The sequence below is a fragment of the Hoplias malabaricus genome, chromosome 16, assembly GCF_029633855.1.
Source record: "Hoplias malabaricus isolate fHopMal1 chromosome 16, fHopMal1.hap1, whole genome shotgun sequence".
In the NCBI taxonomy this organism is placed as follows: Eukaryota; Metazoa; Chordata; class Actinopteri; order Characiformes; family Erythrinidae; genus Hoplias; species Hoplias malabaricus.
In genome coordinates, this window is record NC_089815.1 from 1,115,835 (window position 1) to 1,138,198 (window position 22,364).

Genomic DNA, 22,364 nt, shown 5'->3' on the forward strand with positions numbered 1-22,364 from the left:
TAGAGGCACAATGTTCTCCAGCTAAAACCTTCATTTACATTGAGGCTCGTCTTATTAATAGACATTATTTTTATTCAGCAGAATGCACGCCGTGTAGATTTAAATATTAGTCCAGAAAATCAGGACATCAGAGGCAAAACGAGCTCTGTTTTTTGGCCGAAGTAAGGCGCAAGCCCCAGTTTTGTATGTGGTTCAAATGTAGCTACTTCCATTAACAGTGGAACAGCAGCACAATAATCCAGCACTGAGCGGCACAAAGAAAAACTGAATACACCATCAACAGGCGCGGTTAGGTTTACAGCCGCAACTTCAATCAGATTAACATCTCTCATTCCCTTTAAAGCCAGACGGGAGCTGCGCAGTGACAATTACTTCATGGCAGACATTATGCAGAAACTAATTAAATTACTGAAATTATATAATTTTCTGTGTGTAATGACACATCAACTCTGATTCATATTTAATGCTCATAATACAATTGTTGTGCCTCATGGCAAAATAATGAAATCAGTTGTGTGTCGTTTGTAATAATGAGAGATATATTTTACTGGATAATGTTCATGGTCCGAAGCCAGTTGTGAGTTTTACACATTTGTTGATCTTGTGCTGGTCCAAAGAGGTGGCGTCCGGATGTGGATTTAATTCATTCATTCATTATTTGTAGCCCTTATCCAGTTCATGGTCGCGGTGGGTCCCTGGAGGGGGCGCCTGTCCTTCACAGGGCAACACACACACACTCACACATTCACTCACACCTACGAACACTTTTTGAGTCGCCAATCCACCTACCAACGTGTGTTTTTGGACTGTGGGAGGAAACCGGAGCACCCGGAGGAAACCCATGCAGACACAGAGAGAACACACCACACTCCTCACAGACAGTCACCCGGAGGAAACCCATGCAGACACAGAGAGAACACACCACACTCCTCACAGACAGTCACCCGGAGGAAACCCACACAGACACAGGGAGAACACACCACACTCCTCACAGACAGTCACCCGGAGGAAACCCACGCAGACACAGAGAGAACACACCACACTCCTCACAGATAGTCACCCGGAGGAAACCCACGCAGACACAGAGAGAACACACCACACTCTTCACAGACAGTCACCCGGAGGAAACCCACGCAGACACAGGGAGAACACACCACACTCCTCACAGACAGTCACCCGGAGGAAACCCACGCAGACACAGGGAGAACACACCACACTCCTCACAGACAGTCACCCGGAGGAAACCCACGCAGACACAGGGAGAACACACCACACTCCTCACAGACAGTCACCCGGAGGAAACCCACGCAGACACAGGGAGAACACACCACACTCCTCACAGACAGTCACCCGGAGGAAACCCACGCAGACACAGGGAGAACACACCACACTCCTCACAGACAGTCACCCGGAGGAAACCCACGCAGACACAGGGAGAACACACCACACTCCTCACAGACAGTCACCCGGAGGAAACCCACGCAGACACAGGGAGAACACACCACACTCCTCACAGACAGTCACCCGGAGGAAACCCACGCAGACACAGGGAGAACACACCACACTCCTCACAGACAGTCACCCGGAGGAAACCCACGCAGACACAGGGAGAACACACCACACTCCTCACAGACAGTCACCCGGAGTGGGAATGCAGTTTTCAGTTTATTTCATTAATACGTGAATCGTGTTCTACATTTGTGTATTTTCAGAACCATCTACTGAGTTTGCAGCATTTGATAAATTCATAAAAACCTGCGAAGAAGACTGCGTTCTGTTACAGTAACACTTCATGTAGCTGTCACTTCTATAATTATAATGTAAACTACACTTTGGATTGGTCAGAATGCCCTTCCCCCTCTTATCAGCCGCTCAGACATTCCTAAAAACGTCTTCTTTAATTGAAATAGAATTTACCTTGAGTTGTAGGAACAGTGTTTATCTCCAGACTGTCCCCGAACCAGGCGTTGGTGTCTGTTTTTAAACTGCACAGGCCTTGGGTTGCTACGCAGGCAATTATTCAGGTCGCCAAGGGCAACTACTCTTCACAACGGCCGGCTGCTCGGTGAGAATTAGCAGGAAAGTGCTATCGTATCTTTTTTTTTCCTCTAAATCCCGTGTCATTAAATTTGAATGCGAGGCAAACTTTGGCGTCACTCTGGATAATCAAGCAGCCTTGAGGATTAGCAGGAGCCGAGGGAGCGTGGATGGCATGTTTTAAATGAAAATGACTTGTAAATGGAAAGAAAGGAATGAAAAACAAGGCCTATCCGGAGCTCAGGGCATTCACAGGTTGTTTCTGTGGGTTCCGGCAGGCAGGGATGATCCTCGACAACGGCGTGAAAACCACCCCGGCAAACGCCAAGGACAAGAGACCCTTCCTCTCACTCGTAGGAGCCAGGTTAGTCACACACACACACACACACACACACAGACACAACTCTTAAAAACTCATAAATGTAAATGACCTCTGCTCTGATTGGCTGCCCTGTACACAGCCCAGCTGAAACACTCCTTATAACTTCAGCATACATGGGCGGAGCTAATCTACTAGAGTCTAAATAGACAGATATACAGTATATGTTCATGAGTCTTAAAATAGAATTTCATACTACTTCATACTTCATCCCTTAGCTCCCTGTTTACCACCAACTGACCGTCTTTTACACAGGTACGGCCCCCACCGAGACGCTGACCCCTTCAAGCCCAGAGTTCCCGCCCTCATCCACCATTTTGTGGCGTATAAGAACCAAGACCACGGCGCCTGGCTGCGGGGAGGAGACGTCTGGCTGGACGACTGCCAGTGAGTTCACACTCACGGCCTTCCACTGGTCGCTGTAGCGCAGTCCGTGTTTTTGCTCAGGTCTTGCTCTCACCGTAATTCAGTCACAGGATCGTCAGTGTTTTTCTGACAAATGTGGTATACCCACTGGCCACTTTATCGGAAACCCTTTATTAGCTCTTGGCCTCTTGTCTGGATGTTTATCAGTGTGTAATAACGAAGTGTAAAGAGAGACCTCAGTGTTAGACCTTTTCTCTGCCACGTCTCATTAGAAGGTTGAACTTATCTAGATCCAAATGAACCTGTTTGTTCACTTAGCTGCTCTCTACTCAGTCACACGAGAGAGGGAGTCAATACCAAACAGCACGAGTTCCAGCTTCGTATTATCACATTCAGTGTGATGTCCCCCATGGACCTTGTAAACCCCCCCAATATCAGGACCCCCCCTGGATTCAGTGTTGCTCCATTTACATTTACAGCATCTGGCAGACGTTCTAATGCAGAATGAGTTTTGAGTCTTGCCCACGGACTCTTATCGGCGTTACGTAGAAGTTATTTGCGTTTATGAACGGCCGTAACATTTTGGCTCATCTGAGTAACTAATGCGCCTGACCTTAGCCACCCTCTGAAACCGTGCACACACCATTTCCCCTCTGTCTTCAGCCGTTTGCTCAATCGCAGGATCTTATCGGAGGTGTTGTGGACGGACTGCGTGCCGTAATTTGGTCCCGGACGCGGTTATTACTGGGAATGTGCTCAGCATGTTGCCCACATTGACTGTGTGCGTCTCTCTGTCGTCCGCAGGTTTGCTGATAATGGAATTGGCCTCACTCTCGCCAGGTAGGTCCGCTAATCACTCTCCTTTTTTTTTTTTTACTTTTTTTGCTCATTCATATTTATCGGCGGGAGAAAAAAAATGAATGTGTTTATGTTTGCTGAATGCATTCTAGGCCCCTATGCTGGGGCAGTAATTGGAAAACGCCATATATGGCAGGCTTCTTGAGATGCACTGGGGAAATCAGGGGCTTTGAGAGAGTGTGAAAGTAATTCAGCGGTGTGAAGGGAGGACTGATGGGTATGCACGCTGGGGTCTGCCTGCATTTAGCCCATTTCACCGTTTCTCTCGGTCTCTGTCTGTGTGTAAATGCACGTGTGTGAATGGGCATGCTTGTTTTCCTGTGGTTTTAGATCAGAACAAGCTTCTATTTGTGTGTGTATGCTTCTATAATTACTAAATATATTACTGAATATACAAAGTCTTTAATTAATTATGCTGTATATGTATTTATAATATGATTGTGTGTGTGTGTGTGTGTGTGTGTGTGTGTAGTGGAGGTACCTTCCCTGATGACGATGGCTCAAAGCAGGAGGTGAAGAACTCTCTATTTGTCGGGGAGAGTGAGAACAGAGGGATGTCGATGCCAGACGTTCGCTCCTGGGGTCCGGGGGGGTTAGACCACAGCGGCCGGACCCTCCCCAGAGGAGTGTAAGCACCAAGTCCTAAAGCATGACAGTTGTCTTTGCATTAAACAAGACACACAGCAGTATATCTATCTGCTCACGATTAGAGGACGGTTAGCGGAGGGTTAGTGTCTGCACTAAACTTGCTGGGACTCCTGGGGTCCCAAAGTCAGACTAAATATGACGCTACTGCCATTAGCTTGAAGCAGTAACTCTGTAATTGTAACGAGTTCATCCTCGTCTTGCAGAGATTTCCCGATCCGTGGAATGCAGATCTACGACGGACCCATCAACGTCCAGAACTGCACCTTCCGCAAGTATGTGGCTCTGGACGGACGACACACCAGCGCTTTCGGCTTCCGTCTCAACAACTCATGGCAAAGCTGTCCCAACAACAACGTCACTGACATCACCTTCGACAGCGTCCCGGTGAGATCCAGAGATCAGGACACACACACACGCACGCACGCACACACACACACACACACACACTTACTTTACTGAGGTCCTGCATCATATCAAATGTGTTTTAGGGATTCCTCTCACACACCTGTGGGTAGTTTAACACACTCGTTCAGTCACTCTCACCCGGAGGAAACCCACACAGACACAGAGAGAACACACCACACTCCTCACAGACAGTCACCCGGAGGAAACCCACACAGACACAGGGAGAACGCACCACACTCCTCACAGACAGTCACCCGGAGGAAACCCACACAGACACAGGGAGAACGCACCACACTCCTCACAGACAGTCACCCGGAGGAAACCCACACAGACACAAGGAGAACACACCACACTCCTCACAGACAGTCACCCGGAGGAAACCCACACAGACACAGAGAGAACACACCACACTCCTCACAGACAGTGACCCCAGGAGAGGTTCCCACCCCGGACCCCGAGACCCTGCAGTTATTCAGCAGTGACCTCTGCAGCGCCACCATGTGTTGACGAATCATTATAGAAATTTATGATCAAATGATATCGCTGTCACTACTCTCTCCTGTTTTTACTGGACCCTCTTATTGTGATAAAGGGTAAGGACCTGTTTCAGAATCACGTTGTTGGGCTTAGATCCATTTTAGATTCGAAGTTTGGACAAAAAAGTCTCTGGCTTTATTTAGGTTTGTGTTTTTAGGTTTGATTTAAGCTCCAAGCCAAAGTTCTCTCTGAGCTTTTCACACCTCTGCGTCCAGCCTCCGCGAATGTGTGGGAACGATTTATGTGTCACTTAAAAGTAATGGACGGGGTCAGTGGCTTTGAGCCACGAGGAAATGGTGTGATTGATTCGGTGGTAGATATGTCACGAAATATTATGATGAAATAGAGAGTAAACTGCACCCCGCTCTCTCTCACACACATTGATATACATTTGCTTATATCATTTGCCACTTAATTTGAAACATACCTTGTGCTTTTTCTTAGTGTCCGCTTTATTAGGAACTCCTGCTTTGTGCTTGATTGAGTGTAGGATCTGTCGTGAAAGGGTATGATGAAATAGAGGGTAAATTCAGCACTCCGCAGCTTTCAGAAGAAAATATTCGCTGTCCATCAAACGTTTGGTGACAGCTACCAGCTTCTCAAAGTGCGATTTCATCAATGAGCAGCTTTTCTTTGACACTCTACAGTGAATAATTAAAGGTGATTTGTAGCGGAGGACAGACGCACAGGTACACGCCCTTCCCTCGGTGTTTCCCGCAGAAGACCCAGCCTCAGAACATCAGCATACACCTCCCTCACGCTGCGCTATTCACTGTCTCTGAGGAGTGTGGGGTGTTCTCTCTGTGTCTGAGTGGGTTTCCTCCAGGTGCTCCAGTTTCCTCCCACTGTCCAAACCCATGTTGGTGGGGGGAGTGGCTGTGAGTGTGAGTGACTGGGCGAGTGTGTGAGTGTCTGAGTGAGTGTGTGAAACTGTCCACAGGTGAGTGTCCAAGTGATTGGGTGATTGTCTGAGTGAGTGTGTGAAAGTGTCCACAGGTGAGTGTCCGAGTGACTGGGTGAGTGTGTGAAACTGTCCACAGGTGAGTGTCCGAGTGGCTGGGTGAGTGTGTGAAACTGTCCACAAGTGAGTGTCTGAGTGACTGGGTGAGTGTCCGAGTGTCTGAGTGAGTGTGTGAATCTGTCCACGGGTGAGTGTCCGAGTGACTGGGTGAGTGTCTGAGCGTCTGAGTGAGTGTGTGAATCTGTCCACAGGTGAGTGTCCAAGTGATTGGGTGATTGTCTGAGTGAGTGTGTGAAAGTGTCCACAGGTGAGTGTCCGAGTGACTGGGTGAGTGTCTGAGCGTCTGAGTGAGTGTGTGAAACTGTCCACAGGTGAGTGACCTAGTGACTGGGTGATTGTCTGAGTGTCTGAGTGAGTGTGTGAAACTGTCCACAGGTGAGTGTCCGAGTGACTGGGTGAGTGTGTGAGCGTCTGAGTGAGTGTGTGAAACTGTCCACAGGTGAGTGTTCGAGTGACTGGGTGAGTGTGTGAGTGAGTGTGTGAAACTGTCCACAGGTGAGTGTCTGAGTGACTGGGTGAGTGTGTGAGTGTCTGAGTGAGTGTGTGAAACTGTCCACAGGTGAGTGTTCGAGTGACTGGGTGAGTGTGTGAGTGAGTGTGTGAAACTGTGCACAGGTGAGTGTTCGAGTGACTGGGTGAGTGTGTGAAACTGTCCACAGGTGAGTGTCCGAGTGACTGGGTGAGTGTGTAAGTGTCTGAGTGAGTGTGTGAAACTGTCCACAGGTGAGTGTTCGAGTGACTGGGTGAGTGTGTAAGTGTCTGAGTGAGTGTGTGAAACTGTCCACAGGTGAGTGTTCGAGGGACTGGGTGAGTGTGTGAGTGAGTGTGTGAAACTGTCCACAGGTGAGTGCCCGAGTGACTGGGTGAGTGTGTAAGTGTCTGAGTGAGTGTGTGAAACTGTCCACAGGTGAGTGTTCGAGTGACTGGGTGAGTGTGTGAGTGAGTGTGTGAAACTGTCCACAGGTGAGTGTCTGAGTGACTGAGTGAGTGTGTGAAACTGCCCACAGGTGAGTGTTCGAGTGACTGGGTGAGTGTGTGAGTGAGTGTGTGAAACTGTCCACAGGTGAGTGTCTGAGTGACTGAGTGAGTGTGTGAAACTGCCCACAGGTGAGTGTCCGAGGGACTGGGTGTGTGTGTGTGTGGTGGTCTGTCCAGGGCATGTATGAATGAAGGACTTACAGAAGATGAATGAATGAATGAATGAATGAATGAATGAATGAATTAGAAGAAGTTATTATAGCGTATTAATCTCCTAATCTCAGAATGTAATTACTCCTACAATAGACACGTTACTAGAGCAACCTGGCCTCACCTGTAAAAGGAAAACAGTGATGAACGTGTGAAAAGTTCCTGTACTAAACTTTATTAAAGCGTCCACTCTGGCGTCTGACCCGTGTTCAGATCACCTCCCGTGTGTTCTTCGGGGAGCCGGGGCCGTGGTTCAGCGAGATGCAGATGGACGGCGATAAGACCACTATCTTTCATGACGTGGACGGCTCAGTCAGCGAGTACGCCGGGGCCTTTCTGGTCAAACAGGACAACTGGCTTCTGAGACACCCGGACTGCATTGACGTCCCCGACTGGAGAGCGGCCATCTGCAGCGGGAGATTCGCACAGGTGAGAGCCAAAACAGCAGTCCTCCACACACACACACACACACACACACACACACACACACACACACACACAGACGCAAAGACTTGCCCAGATCTTAACCATCACTACTACTCCCCTTACACAACCTTAAACCCCTAGGTCCTGTCTGTGTGTGTGTGTGTGTGTGTGTGTGTGTGTGTGTGGTGCTCATACAAGGCCACCTGACTCCTGCTGTGCAGAGCAGTCTTTCTATGGCGCCTGTTGAGGTTTGTTTGGGCACCGTCTCTCCTCCGTGCAGGAGCAGGAACATTAGCACGCCGCTCTCATCCAGAACACAGCCTTGTTTGGCAAAGCTGAGCTTGCCGTGATCTTTAATTCACATGCACTGCACCGCCAGGCACCTGCCTTCCTGCCTTTTCCAAAAATTCTGTTTACAAAAGCAGGCTTGCAAATTTGAGAGACTTAATCCCAATCTCTCTCTCTCACACACACGCGCACACACACACACACACACACACACTGTAGGTCAACTGTGAAGTGTGAAGAGTAAAGTGAAGTCAGCTAAGGTATGTCCATTTTGAACATGGACGTTCAGTTGTCCACCCACAGCTGGTGTAGTCCCCTGTAGAAATGTAAGTAATAAAGTGGAACACTCTGGAGCAGCTGCACATGAGCAGTACAAAGTCTCCCCGGCAGTGGAAGTATGGAGTTCTGTTTTATCTGCGGTGAAACAGTGTCTCTGCTCTGCTTATGGAATTGGTTTGTAATGCATTATTGCACTCACGTTGAGCAGTCACAGTTCTCCACAAGGGGGTGCCACTTAACATTTGATGCTTCATAAGTGTGAATTAAGATTTAGATTCTGATTCAGATTCAAACCTGATGTGATTTTATAAAACTTGATTAATTATCTTCATCCCTCCTTTGCTCCAGATTTATATCCAAGCGCGGAACCCCGCAAATCTCAACATGAAGATGGTGAAGGATGAGTATCCGGAACATCCACAGGAGCTGGAGGGAGCTCTGGGGAAGAGGAACCACTATCAGCAGTACCAGCCTGTGATCACACTCGCCAAGAGCTACACAGTCCACTGGGACCAGGCAGCACCGGCAGAACTGACCGTCTGGCTCATCAACTTCAACAGGTCAGTCACACTGCGTAACATCATGCATTACATCGCACTTACTGGCCACTTTATTAGAAACGGCTAGCTTCAGTATTTTGTTCCTACAGTCATTGGCCACTTTATTAGAAACGGCTAGCTTCAGTGTTTTGTTCCTACAGTCATTGGCCACTTTATTAGAAACGGCTAGCTTCAGTATTTTGTTCCTACAGTCATTGGCCACTTTATTAGAAACGGCTAGCTTCAGTATTTTGTTCCTACAGTCATTGGCCACTTTATTAGAAACGGCTAGCTTCAGTATTTTGTTCCTACAGTCATTGGCCACTTTATTAGAAACGGCTAGCTTCAGTGTTTTGTTCCTACAGTCATTGGCCACTTTATTAGAAACGGCTAGCTTCAGTATTTTGTTCCTACAGTCATTGGCCACTTTATTAGAAATGGCTAGCTTCAGTATTTTGTTCCTACAGTCACTGGCCACTTTATTAGAAACGGCTAGCTTCAGTATTTTGTTCCTACAGTCATTGGCCACTTTATTAGAAATGGCTAGCTTCAGTATTTTGTTCCTACAGTCATTGGCCACTTTATTAGAAACGGCTACCTTCAGTATTTTGTTCCTACAGTCATTGGCCACTTTATTAGAAACGGCTAGCTTCAGTATTTTGTTCCTACAGTCATTGGCCACTTTATTAGAAACGGCTAGCTTCAGTATTTTGTTCCTACGGTCACTGGCCACTTTATTAGAAACGGCTAGCTTCAGTATTTTGTTCCTACAGTCATTGGCCACTTTATTAGAAACGGCTAGCTTCAGTATTTTGTTCCTACAGTCATTGGCCACTTTATTAGAAACGGCTAGCTTCAGTATTTTGTTCCTACAGTCACTGGCCACTTTATTAGAAACGGCTAGCTTCAGTATTTTGTTCCTACAGTCACTGGCCACTTTATTAGAAACGGCTAGCTTCAGTATTTTGTTCCTACAGTCACTGGCCACTTTATTAGAAATGGCTAGCTTCAGTATTTTGTTCCTACAGTCATTGGCCACTTTATTAGAAATGGCTAGCTTCAGTATTTTGTTCCTACAGTCATTGGCCACTTTATTAGAAACGGCTAGCTTCAGTATTTTGTTCCTACAGTCACTGGCCACTTTATTAGAAACGGCTAGCTTCAGTGTTTTGTTCCTACAGTCATTGGCCACTTTATTAGAAACGGCTAGCTTCAGTATTTTGTTCCTACGGTCATTGGCCACTTTATTAGAAATGCCCATGTTAAATATGTAGAACACAGCTGAAAATTTGTAATCATTGCAGTTGTCCAGATATTATTGTGGTGGTGTTCCATTCATAGCACAGAAACGACTGAGTGTGTGTCTATCATCAAAAGCTGACTATTTATGAAGGACCAGAAATGTCCTTTTGTTCAGGCAACAAAAGATGAGCTACAGTCTCTAACTGTACACCCTGAAGGTGGAGTAACAAAAGGAGGGGTCTCTAATAAAGCGGCTGGATTTTAATAACCCACTGCTATTGCTTTGATTTTTAATGTGTCGTGCACATTGTTGTGGTGAAGACTCATCTCAACTGCACACACTGTAGTGGTTCTCAGCTTTGCTTGCGGTAGGATGTAAACATAACATTCCAGGAAATTAAAGATCGTGAGTGTCAGTAATGATCGGAAAAGCTTGTCACATTAATGCTGCGTTAATAACTGTTGTTTGTCTTCCTCAACCAGATTAAGACTGAGAGTAATCTTGGGGAATTACTTAAGGCAATTTGTGAAGCTCAATATTGAACAGCTCTCTTCCTCCCTCTAGCGTTCAGGGTGTGAAACTGCATGGCATTTTACTGTACAGCACCCCATCTGAACCTAAGGTTTCCATGTGTTTTAATATGGGACTGTTATTAATATAATGATCTATTGCAGGATTAAAACCCCATGTTATTGGTATTAATAATAATAATAATAATAATAATAATAATAATAATAATAATAATAATATTAGAGACAGTCGTGGCTTTCAGACCAGAAGTAGTAGCAATTTCTCATCCTTCAACATCCATGGTACAAGGAACCTAATCACCAACTGGCACTCCTAGTGCATGTGTGTGTGTGTGTGTGCTATAACCCCCATAATGCATCAGGTGTGACCCCCTTCCTTTGTGTATCTGCTATTTACTCGACAGAAATGACTGGATAACGGTGGGCTTCTGCTACCCCAAAGGCACCAACTTCACCATCATCGCGGACATCCACAACCGACTGACCAAGGAGACGAGGAAGACCGGCGTGTTCATGAGGACCACTCAGAGAGAGAAGATTAGCCACGCCCACCAGGCCAGGGGCTATTACTACTGGGATGAAGACACTGGGTAAGAACCAATCAGCTCTCGCTGTAATAGAGACAGATGATATCGGTGCCATGTCAACATTTTCAGTACATACATCTTAATTAGGGTCTGTCTCTCACATTTAAACTCAATCTGAAGCAGTCAATAACTTCATTTTCTTATGCTGTCAGTCAAAAATATGGGTACACACACACACACGACTGACTGTATTGTTAGTCTTAAAGGCACAGTAACATGACATGGCCTGAAAGGTCACAGGTTTAAAGCATTGTAAAATAATTGAAAGCCCATAGAGCCAAACTTTCCCTTGATGTTTGTGTCTTTGGTCCGACGTCTGGCTCCGTTTCCGCAGGCTCCTGTTCCTCAGAGTCCAGGCGCACAATGAAAAGGATGATTTCGCCTTCTGCTCAGTCAAAGGCTGTGAGAGAATCAAGATCAAGGCCAAAATCCCAAAAGGCAGCGGCCCCAGTGACTGCATGGGGGAAGCTTACCCCAAATACGCAGAGATGCCTGTGGTGGACGTTCCCATGCCCCAAAAAGTGCCCCGCTCCAGACTGGTAAGAGGAGCATGATCTAAGAGCTTTTACTGTAGTGTTGTGGGTGAAATAACTCAAAGAGATGGTCATCTGAAGCTTGGGCCACTGTGTGACAAACTAAACAAATGTAAAATACCCCATAATAACTGAAATAAATGTATTAAAATATAAATATTCCATATTTATTCATCAGATTCCCTTATTTAAGGAAACACAGACCAATGCGTGCTCTTAAAATTGCTCGTAACAAAGAGAAAAAAAGCCCTCTCTCCTAAATTCCGAACCTATCCCGACTGTTTTTTCAGCCTCAAGCATCTGAGCACTTTCTGGAAGTGAAGCTGGAGTCCTACAACACTCGCTTCTTCCACATCAAAGAGGACTTCGCGTACACAGAGGTACGGTGGAGTACTGCAGCCTGTAGGATGGTTTAAGTTTACAGAACTATCTGCTGTTGCGGGGTTGGGAGTCTTGCCCAGGGACTCTTATTGTTATTGTCTGTACTCTGACCACACAACATTCACAGACACGAAGTGTGTATAAAACAGTGAGTTGTTTAATAAAAACACCAGGCCCCTCACACATTCATTTACTGTTCAAGTTATTTATTGACGTTGGATGTGTTTTATCATAATGTTATTATACACGAGGCCTGGAGCCATGCGTTACATCAGTGGTTCCCAAAATGATGGGTGCGCCCCCTGTGGGGCTACGTGAAGCTCACGTGAGGCTGGTGACTCAGAAAAGCAAATGAATGAGAAACATAATGCATGTCACTTGTGATAATTCATCTTTAAAGGTGAAGTTATGTATGAATTACGACGTTTAAAAACAAGAAAAACAGCTAAATATTCTCTAAAAAAGTGGGGGCACTGAAAATGTTTGGGAACCACTTCATTACAGTGACTTTGCTGTAGTTAAAGATGTGTTGGTAATAACCCTCCTTCCCCCCGTAATCAATAGCAGAAGCTCTGATCAATGTGTCACAATATTGACGTTAGTTTTTATGACAGTGTTGGCCTTGATCTTCAGCATCTACTGATTTTTCAGTGATCGCAAGGAATCACTGAATACCTTTGGTCTGTCCTCAGGTCAATGGACAGAAGACGTACCATTCAGAAGATGGCGTGCATCTCACGGTTCTGGACGGTCATAGCGGGAAAGTTCTGGACGCGAAAAGCTTCAGGAACGCAGTTCTGATGGGAATCCCGGCTCAGATCCAGAACTACATCAACAGCCTGAAAGACGAGTGAGCAGGGACTAGGGTTATATAACATTGTGTTTCTCCTTTGTCCGATGCTAAGGGCTCTGACTGAGTTTAATGTACTGTTTAGTGGAGGGTAAATCTAGAATATTCCGTGTGTAATTATATGCAGCAAGGTTTAATTTCAGCGGTAATTCGCTAATGATGCCCCAATGTTCTCTGTTGTTTGACTGAATTTGATCTTCATTTGTCACGTGTTGCTTAGTCATGGTGGCTGCTAATCGCCTGTTCTCATAGGAAATGACTCGTCGCTTGTTGCTCTGTCGCCCTCTAGTGTGAAGAGAAGGTTGTGCAGCTTTTTTTTTTTAATATAAATCCAGTTCGAAGAACACGAGGAGTGTGGAGAGGAATATGGAAATTGTTCAATGAGGAATCCAGTATATTTTACTGCCAAAAAGTAGCGAACAATGTTTATGAAAGGGATTATTTATGATTTTTATATTTGCAGTGTATACATTATAACATAACTGATGTACGGTCCCTGAATGAACAATTCATGCTCCATGTGGGCAGCTGTATTTATAGGGGACATATACCACTTTGTCTTCAAGAGAAGAAACCCCACGAGCCCCACAGCAGCGTTCTCCCCCTGTGTAAACAGCCCCTGTTCCTTTAAATGATAATGAGCCGCTCGCTGTTCACCCCGACCCCGAGCGCACAGCAGTGAGGAGCGAGGAGCAGAAGCTCTGGTTTTTAGCCGTTTTCGCTCTGTTCTCTTTCTTCTCCGTTTTTACTCAGTGCTCTTATTTCTCCGCGCTCGTTGTGTCTGTTTCGCTGAGTTTAACCTCGTCTTTGCGCTCTCACATAAACACGGGTCCAGCGCTGTGATTGGACAGACTCAGACAAAGGGGGCAGGGCAACACTGAAGTGCATGCTATTAAAGTTTTCGGACTTAGGTTTGATTTATTTCACAGTGCTTGTGTTGGTAGGGGCTCCAGCTCATTAAATTAAATGTGTTTTTTTATATAACATATCCCAGTTAGTGCAGAATCTCTGATAAATACAGTTCAGGTCTCAGAATAAACTCTGTTTCATCACATAAGGAAGAATAACTGGTGAGAATGACCCAGATGGGCTGAGACTTATGTACAGCACTGTGTGACTTTACTGTGTAAATACAGGCTTTAATATCTGACTGAATATTCTTTGTACACTTTCAGGTCAATAGTGATGATCACCTCCAAGGGGAAGCTGGTGACCCGAGGGCCTTGGACCAAAATACTCGAAAAACTCGGGGCTGAGCAGAATGTGAAATTGAAAGGTGAGACACAGCACTGAAGGCTATTTCTCTGCTCTGAAAGACTTTTATTTTATATGTCGGATTACAAACACAGTCCTGCTGATCCACAGCCCAGTACTGGGGGTGGGGGTTTACACCCCACTTGCCATCACTTGGCATTGAGCTGTGACCTCCGACTCATAGGCAGCTGCTCCAGAGCGTTAATGGAGTTTATGACAAATGACCTCTCCTCTAATGACAATAGGGGGCAGTAGTGCTTTACTTTCTGTGTCATCGGTGTTCCCTCTTTGCTCAGCGCTGTAACCAGCAATGAGCAGATTCACATAAACACAGAGTATCAAATATAAGAGCAGCTGCACATGCATAAATCATCAGAGCCTTTTTTGTTGGAGAGGTAAGAAGCCCCCGAGCACTTCTCTGAGGTGAGGAAGCTCCATCCATTACATTTCTAATGAATCAGAGTGGAGTTTGTGATCCAGAGCTAATCGTGCAACACCAGCACCTGAACACAGAGATGTTTATGAGGCTGAATGCCATTAGATCTCCACAGAAATGTAGAAACTGTTACTGAAGCAAATGGGAACACACTTCCTTCTCATACCTTTCACACTGACCTCTTTTCAAATGGGGATAATGTTGGAGACGCACTTCCTAAAGGAAGCCCAGAGATTTGCAATGAATTCTACATCAACACGAGAAAAATCTCCTTCTCAGAACACGCTGAACCCTCAGTGTGTGAGAGACACATACCGCACATGTGTGTGAAAGGGAGGAATGCACGCACACACACAGACACACACACTCACACTCATACATGCCAGAACAGCGGGGTCCTTCCTCCAACCCCTCCCTTCACACACCACTTTCACACATCACTCCCAGCCCCGTTTGGCCGAAACCTCTCCCGCCCGGAGAACAAAACCACACAGTGAACTGCATGGAGTGTAAATGACACTAATAAACAATTATCATTTTAAGAATATTGAATGTAATGTTATAATAATAATAATAAAGCCCACACAGTGGTGCAGCGGGTAGTGTCTCTGTCACGGCTCCAGGGACCTGGAGGTTGTGGGTTCGAGTCCCGCTCCGGGTGACTGTCTGTGAGGAGTGTGGTGTGTTCTCTCTGTGTCTGCGTGGGTTTCCTCCGGGTGACTGTCTGTGAGGAGTGTGGTGTGTTCTACCTGTGTCTGCGTGGGTTTCCTCCGGGTGACTGTCTGTGAGGAGTGTGGTGCGTTCTCTCTGTGTCTGCGTGGGTTTCCTCCGGGTGACTGTCTGTGAGGAGTGTGGTGTGTTCTCTCTGTGTCTGCGTGGGTTTCCTCCGGGTGACTGTCTGTGAGGAGTGTGGTGTGTTCTCTCTGTGTCTGCGTGGGTTTCCTCCGGGTGACTGTCTGTGAGGAGTGTGGTGTGTTCTCTCTGTGTCTGTGTGGGTTTCCTCCGGGTGACTGTCTGTGAGGAGTGTGGTGTGTTCTCCCTGTGTCTGCGTGGGTTTCCTCCGGGTGACTGTCTGTGAGGAGTGTGGTGTGTTCTCTCTGTGTCTGCGTGGGTTTCCTCCGGGTGACTGTCTGTGAGGAGTGTGGTGTGTTCTTCCTGTGTCTGCGTGGGTTTCCTCCGGGTGACTGTCTGTGAGGAGTGTGGTGTGTTCTCTCTGTGTCTGCGTTGGTTTCCTCCTCCAGGTGACTGTCTGTGAGGAGTGTGGTCTGTTCTCCCTGTGTCTGTGTGGGTTTCCTCCGGGTGACTGTCTGTGAGGAGCGTGGTGTGTTCTCTCTGTGTCTGCGTGGGTTTCCTCCGGGTGACTGTCTGTGAGGAGTGTGGTGTGTTCTCTCTGTGTCTGTGTGGGTTTCCTCCGGGTGACTGTCTGTGAGGAGTGTGGTGTGTTCTCCCTGTGTCTGCGTGGGTTTCCTCCGGGTGACTGTCTGTGAGGAGTGTGGTGTGTTCTCTCTGTGTCTGTGTGGGTTTCCTCCGGGTGACTGTCTGTGAGGAGTGTGGTGTGTTCTCCCTGTGTCTGCGTGGGTTTCCTCCGGGTGACTGTCTGTGAGGAGTGTGGTGTGTTCTCTCTGTGTCTGCGTGGGTTTCCTCCGGGTGACTGTCTGTGAGGAGTGTGGTGTGTTCTTCCTGTGTCTGCGTGGGTTTCCTCCGGGTGACTGTCTGTGAGGAGTGTGGTGTGTTCTCTCTGTGTCTGTGTGGGTTTCCTCCGGGTGACTGTCTGTGAGGAGTGTGGTGTGTTCTACCTGTGTCTGCGTGGGTTTCCTCCGGGTGACTGTCTGTGAGGAGTGTGGTGCGTTCTCTCTGTGTCTGCGTGGGTTTCCTCCGGGTGACTGTCTGTGAGGAGTGTGGTGTGTTCTCTCTGTGTCTGCGTGGGTTTCCTCCGGGTGACTGTCTGTGAGGAGTGTGGTGTGTTCTCTCTGTGTCTGCGTGGGTTTCCTCCGGGTGACTGTCTGTGAGGAGTGTGGTGTGTTCTCTCTGTGTCTGTGTGGGTTTCCTCCGGGTGACTGTCTGTGAGGAGTGTGGTGTGTTCTCCCTGTGTCTGCGTGGGTTTCCTCCGGGTGACTGTCTGTGAGGAGTGTGGTGTGTTCTCTCTGTGTCTGCGTGGGTTTCCTCCGGGTGACTGTCTGTGAGGAGTGTGGTGTGTTCTCCCTGTGTCTGCGTGGGTTTCCTCCGGGTGACTGTCTGTGAGGAGTGTGGCGTGTTCTCTCTGTGTCTGCGTGGGTTTCCTCCGGGTGACTGTCTGTGAGGAGTGTGGTGTGTTCTCCCTGTGTCTGCGTGGGTTTCCTCCGGGTGACTGTCTGTGAGGAGTGTGGTGTGTTCTCCCTGTGTCTGTGTGGGTTTCCGCCGGGTGACTGTCTGTGAGGAGTGTGGTGCGTTCTCTCTGTGTCTGTGTGGGTTTCCTCCGGGTGCTCCGGTTTCCTCCCACGCTCCAAAAACACACGTTCGTAGGTGGATTGGAGACTCAAAAGTGTCCGTAGGTGGAGTGTGTGAGTGAATGTGTGAGTAGCAGAAGAGAAGAGAGAGCACCAGTGCACCATGGGACATGTAAGACCATTGTATGTGCACTTTAAACCAGTCCCTTGTTGCAGAAAACCTCAGATATTCTTAGTGTGTCTACATCAGCTCACATTTCGGTCTCTCTGTGGCGCAGAGGTCAGAACAGAAACTGTAAAGCATCGCCTTGAAGTGAATAAAGTCCAGCATCAAAGTCTGTGCCAGCACACGGCAAACACACACACAGCGTCTCGAGCGGTGAGACACAAGCAAACACACACAGGAAGGAGCGAGTCAGGTCAACGGCTCACGTCTTAAAACACACAGACGTGGTGCTGCACACTTTCAGAGCCTTTGTGACACTGCAGGTGTTCAGCCATTTATCCATTTACTCTATTCTTAATAATAATCTTCAACAATAGCTACATCACGTTTCAGAATTCTAGTTTCTTGATTACAGTGAATCTAGAGCCGGTAAATGTAGTTATTTAAACTTTTTTTTTTTTTTTTTATGGATTTTGAAAACTATTTAATGCACTTTAAAGAAATACTTGGTAGTATTTTTACCTTAAAATCACAGCTTCAAATTCATTGTGATACTTCACTGGGCTGTAATAGGGAGAACAGAGCCTCTGTCTGAGCTCCTCTGTGCTCAGCCCTACGGAAACTGCAGTATGTAACTTTTGGTGGGGGGTAGGGACGCACCTACCCACCTCCTCCCCCTATTTAGGGAGAGTCAGGAGCCAAAAAACTAAATCTTACCTAGTTTTCCTTGAAAATGTTAACTTAAGCAACTTGGACTTCACTGGACAGTGTTTAGGAGAGAACGGTGCATAAATCAATGAGCAGCTAACTAACAAAAGCAACAGCAACTTGTGAATATCTGGTTCCTGTTGTGAGTAACAACATTAGCTGAATGCCCGGAAGAGAGAGAGCGAGAGCAAGAGAGAAACAATTGTACTGTCCATTGTTTCAGCTCTACTGATCATGTAGATTTGCATTGACAGACTGTAGTTCCCCTGTTGCTCTGCATACTTAGTTTGCCCTTTTCACCCTGTTTGTCAGTGGTCAGGACCCCACGGAGCAGGTATAAAGTGCTCCTGTATGGTGGCTGTAAATACAAGGGGGTGGTTTAAATGTGAAATTCAATTCTGCTTGTTTTTGTCTCCAGATAAACTGGCCTTCGTGGGCTTTAAGGGCAGTTTTCGGCCAGACTGGGTGCAGCTTTCTGTCGACGAGGAGCGAGCCAAACTTCACCAGGTGCTGCCTGTTCCCATCGTGAGGAGGATGAAGCTCTGAGAGAGGAAGATGAAGCCTGTGGACTCTGACTCTCTCTTTCTCTCTCTCCCTGTCTCGGCTCTTGCTCTCTCTTTTACTCTCTCTCTTTGTTGCGGACTCTCGCTGAAGCATCACTGCCGGAGCGGAGGCGCTCACTCAGCCACACAGCACAACCTACAGCGTTTGATTGAAGACGTACTCCAGCAAATTTCAACCCCGTCTCTATCTGACGCATTCATAGCATGTGGTCAGTTTACAGCTTGTTCAATCTCCACAGAAAGGCATCAAACAAAAGCTCTGGAGCAGCTGCACATGAGTCAATGGTCACGTGGGCTATAGGGTTATGACCCTCCTGTCCCCCTGCGTTGGGCTGTGGAGGGGTAAAACTGTGCTCTCTGGAGTGATGGACATTTAGGACGAGCTGGAGAGGTTTCTGTGATCCATCAACAGCTCCTGACTTCACTGATGCTCTCAAAGCCAGAAGCCATCAAATCCTCACAGCAATGTTCCAGCGTCTAGTATAAAGGGGTCCCTGATGTTTTCAGAGGTCATGCTTAAAATCCCTGGGCACCAGTGAGTCATTTAACACCCTGTAATCTGTGATGCTTGATGCTAAGTGCGTCAGATAGAGGTCGAGTGGAATTAGAGTGGAGTTTCCCTTTAAGTTCAGCCCGACCCAGTGGAGTTAAAGGGGTTAATGCTGTGTAAGGACTACTGAACTCAACCTGCCTCTTCAGATCGGAGCATGCGTTCGTCTCGCCTTTTCTCCACATCCCCTTTCCCTCCAGGATCGATGTACGATGTCAGTGTACGTGAAAATGTGGACTTTTTGTGATTTATATCTTTTTAGTTTATTTTTTTTTCTGTGCGTGTCGTCAGTGTGAAAAAAAAAACGTTCTCCTGCTTCGGAGAAGAAAAAAAAAATAACCAACACTCGACATTCCTTCATATTGTTTCCTTTGTTTTTTTTTTGTTTTTGTTTTGTTTTATACCCCCAACATTCCACAAAACTAACAAATATGTATAGTGTTTCTTTTTTACACAGCCTCTAAAACTGGGTATCTAAGCACTATTAGGTGAGCACCAGAAACTCTCAGGTGAGCACCAGATAGTATAGAGTGTGTACGAGATATTATCTAGTGAGAGCAAAATGATTACCTGGTAAACACCATTGAGTTAGCACCAGATACTATTAAGTGGTCACCAGATACTACTAAATGAGCACTAGATACTATGTGGTGAGCACCAGATAGCATTATATGCTAGCAAGTGAGCACCACATACTATACAGTATTTACTAGATATAATCTAGTGAGAACAAAATTATAACCTGGTAAACACCATTGAGTTAGCACCAGATACTATTAAGTGGTCACCAGATACTACTAAATGAGCACTAGATACTATGTGGTGAGCACCAGATAGCATTATATGCTATCAAGTAAGCACCACATACTATACAGTATTTACTAGATATAATCTAGTGAGAACAAAATTATTACCTGGTAAACACCATTGCGTTAGCACCAGATACTATTAAGTGATCACCAGATACTACTAAATGAGCGCTAGTTACTATGTGGTGAGCACCAGATAAAATATACAATCAAATTAGCATTATATGCTATCAAGTGAGCACCACATACTATACAGTATTTACTAGATATAATCTAGTGAGAACAAAATTATAACCTGGTAAACACCATTGAGTTAGCACCAGATACTACTAAATGAGCGCTAGTTACTATGTGGTGAGCACAAGATAAAATATACAATCAAATTAGCATTATATGCTATCAAGTGAGCACCACATACTATAGAGTGTTTACTAGATATAATCTAGTCAGAACAAAATATGAGTTAGAGTTGTATATTATCAAGTGAGCACCAGAAAATATTGAGTGAGCACTAGATATTGTCAATTCAGCACTAGAAACTATCAAGTGAGCACCAGATACTATTAAGTGAGTGCTGGATATTATATAGTTAGCACCACATACAATATAGTAAGCACTAGATAAAGGGGAGCACAAGATTTTGTTATCCTTATAATATGTGGTGCTCATGTAATAGTTTCTGGTGCTCACCACTTTGCTATGTTCTTTCAGAGGCTCTGTACTTTTCTATTCTGTAAAAAGACTGTAAAGATTGTAAATGTTGTGAGGTCTCACCATTTAATTATCGCATACCAGAGTTTGTGGTCAGCTTGTTTGTGTCGTAGAGTTCGCGAGAACCAGCTGGAGATAAAGAAAAGCCTTCGGGCTCAAACTGAACAGAAGTGAAAGGGTTTCTGTAAAGTCCAAGGTCCCAGAACATCAAGAACCAAAAGAGCAAAAGATCTGGACTTGAACCCATGAAAGGAAAAGGATCTGGCAACCCGTGTTCCATCCGGAGAGAAGCGCCGAAATAGCTGGTCTTTTTTCGGAGATTGTACTTTGTTAGTGATTTGTATGTTTTATGTGTTTCTAAAAGAAATTCCTCAGATTGATAACAGAGATATATTTTATACTTATTTATTGTACAGGCACCTATTGAAACAAATCTAGAAAGGACATCCTTTTAAGTTGTAATGTATTTCTGTCCTCTCTGTAAACAACAAAAAAAAAGTTAATCAACTATATAATCTGTTGAGATTTTATGTTCCGCCTTTTCTGTATGATCCGATATGTCCATGCGTTAACCTCTGATGTGATGTAAATGTGACGGATTTTAAAGTAATGGAAATGTATTGCTTTGGCTCAAACGATTCTTTTTGTACAGAAATAAATGACGAAGACACGCGTCCTTTTTTGGGCTGTTCATGCTTTTTCACTTACCAAATGCAGGACTAGCCTGAAGCTTGAGAACCGTTCACACATGCAGCGTGATCTGGAGGAGCCGTGTGAATGTCAACACCTGTAACATTTGTCCCGGAGTAGTAAACTGTATCTTGAGGCACCACCCCATGCCTAAGGCATGCGGATCATTTCCCACTGTAAGCGTCAAACACACAAAATCTCCCGCTGTGCGCTACGTGTGAAAGAAACTCTCTGGGACACCTCTGAAGTTTCTTTGGAGTTTTTCCAGAGTGTGAAACTGGCTTTGGAAACACAAAAGAGGGAAACGGCAACTAGGAGGCACAGGGTGGCCTTACCCTTAAGCAGGGAACACCTCACACACTGCAGAATACATATATACATACAGTAAACTCTCCTGTGGCCTAAAAATAAGGTTAGAAATGTTCAGAATGACTACAGTTAAGATGTTTAAGATATGATTGTTTGCAGTGTAACCCAGTTCCCACAGCACTGCAGCCCTAGCAGCAGATCTTCAGTGACCTCCAAGTCTGGAGCTGATTCAGGGATCTGGCGTTAAACCGAGAGCATGTTTCTCTGGGTGTGGTTCCTTGGCTGTTAGAAATCTTTGTGGAATGTTGTACTTCTTCACAAAAGTAGCGGAAGTGTGTTTAAAAATTGAATGAAAAAAGAATGAGCTATTCTTCTGTGGAGCCTGAGCTCATATCTCCACAGCCTCCAGGAGGATTTAAGCCTCTTTCCTAATGTTTGGGTTTCATCTCCTTTAAGCCTCCAGAAAGATTTTTATTAACACCATTGTTTACGCATTTCATCGGCCCTTTCATCTTCCCTGGTCCTGCCCAAAGCCCAGCTACAGCTCCGAATATTTTCAAGAGGCTCTTCAGCAAAAGGTTCTACACAATTTCAGCGAGCGTCGACATCAGAACCCATAACACTGTTGTCTGTCCGTCCACACAGCT

The 22,364-nt window shown here is 46.0% G+C and overlaps 1 protein-coding gene across 1 annotated transcript in view; it reads left to right on the forward strand.

The window, feature by feature from the left end:
• The window catches only part of cemip (cell migration inducing hyaluronidase 1), a 137,120-nt gene extending 115,735 nt beyond the window's left edge, over positions 1-21,385 (forward strand). Inside the window, 13 exon segments of the mRNA XM_066648131.1 lie at positions 2,316-2,401; positions 2,672-2,803; positions 3,587-3,622; positions 4,113-4,268; positions 4,492-4,672; positions 7,653-7,868; positions 8,781-8,992; positions 11,149-11,334; positions 11,666-11,870; positions 12,155-12,244; positions 12,938-13,095; positions 14,271-14,371; positions 18,504-21,385. Coding sequence (XP_066504228.1) covers positions 2,316-2,401; positions 2,672-2,803; positions 3,587-3,622; positions 4,113-4,268; positions 4,492-4,672; positions 7,653-7,868; positions 8,781-8,992; positions 11,149-11,334; positions 11,666-11,870; positions 12,155-12,244; positions 12,938-13,095; positions 14,271-14,371; positions 18,504-18,631 — 1,887 coding nt within the window. The 3' untranslated portion in view covers positions 18,632-21,385.
• The last annotated feature ends 979 nt before the right edge of the window (positions 21,386-22,364 follow it).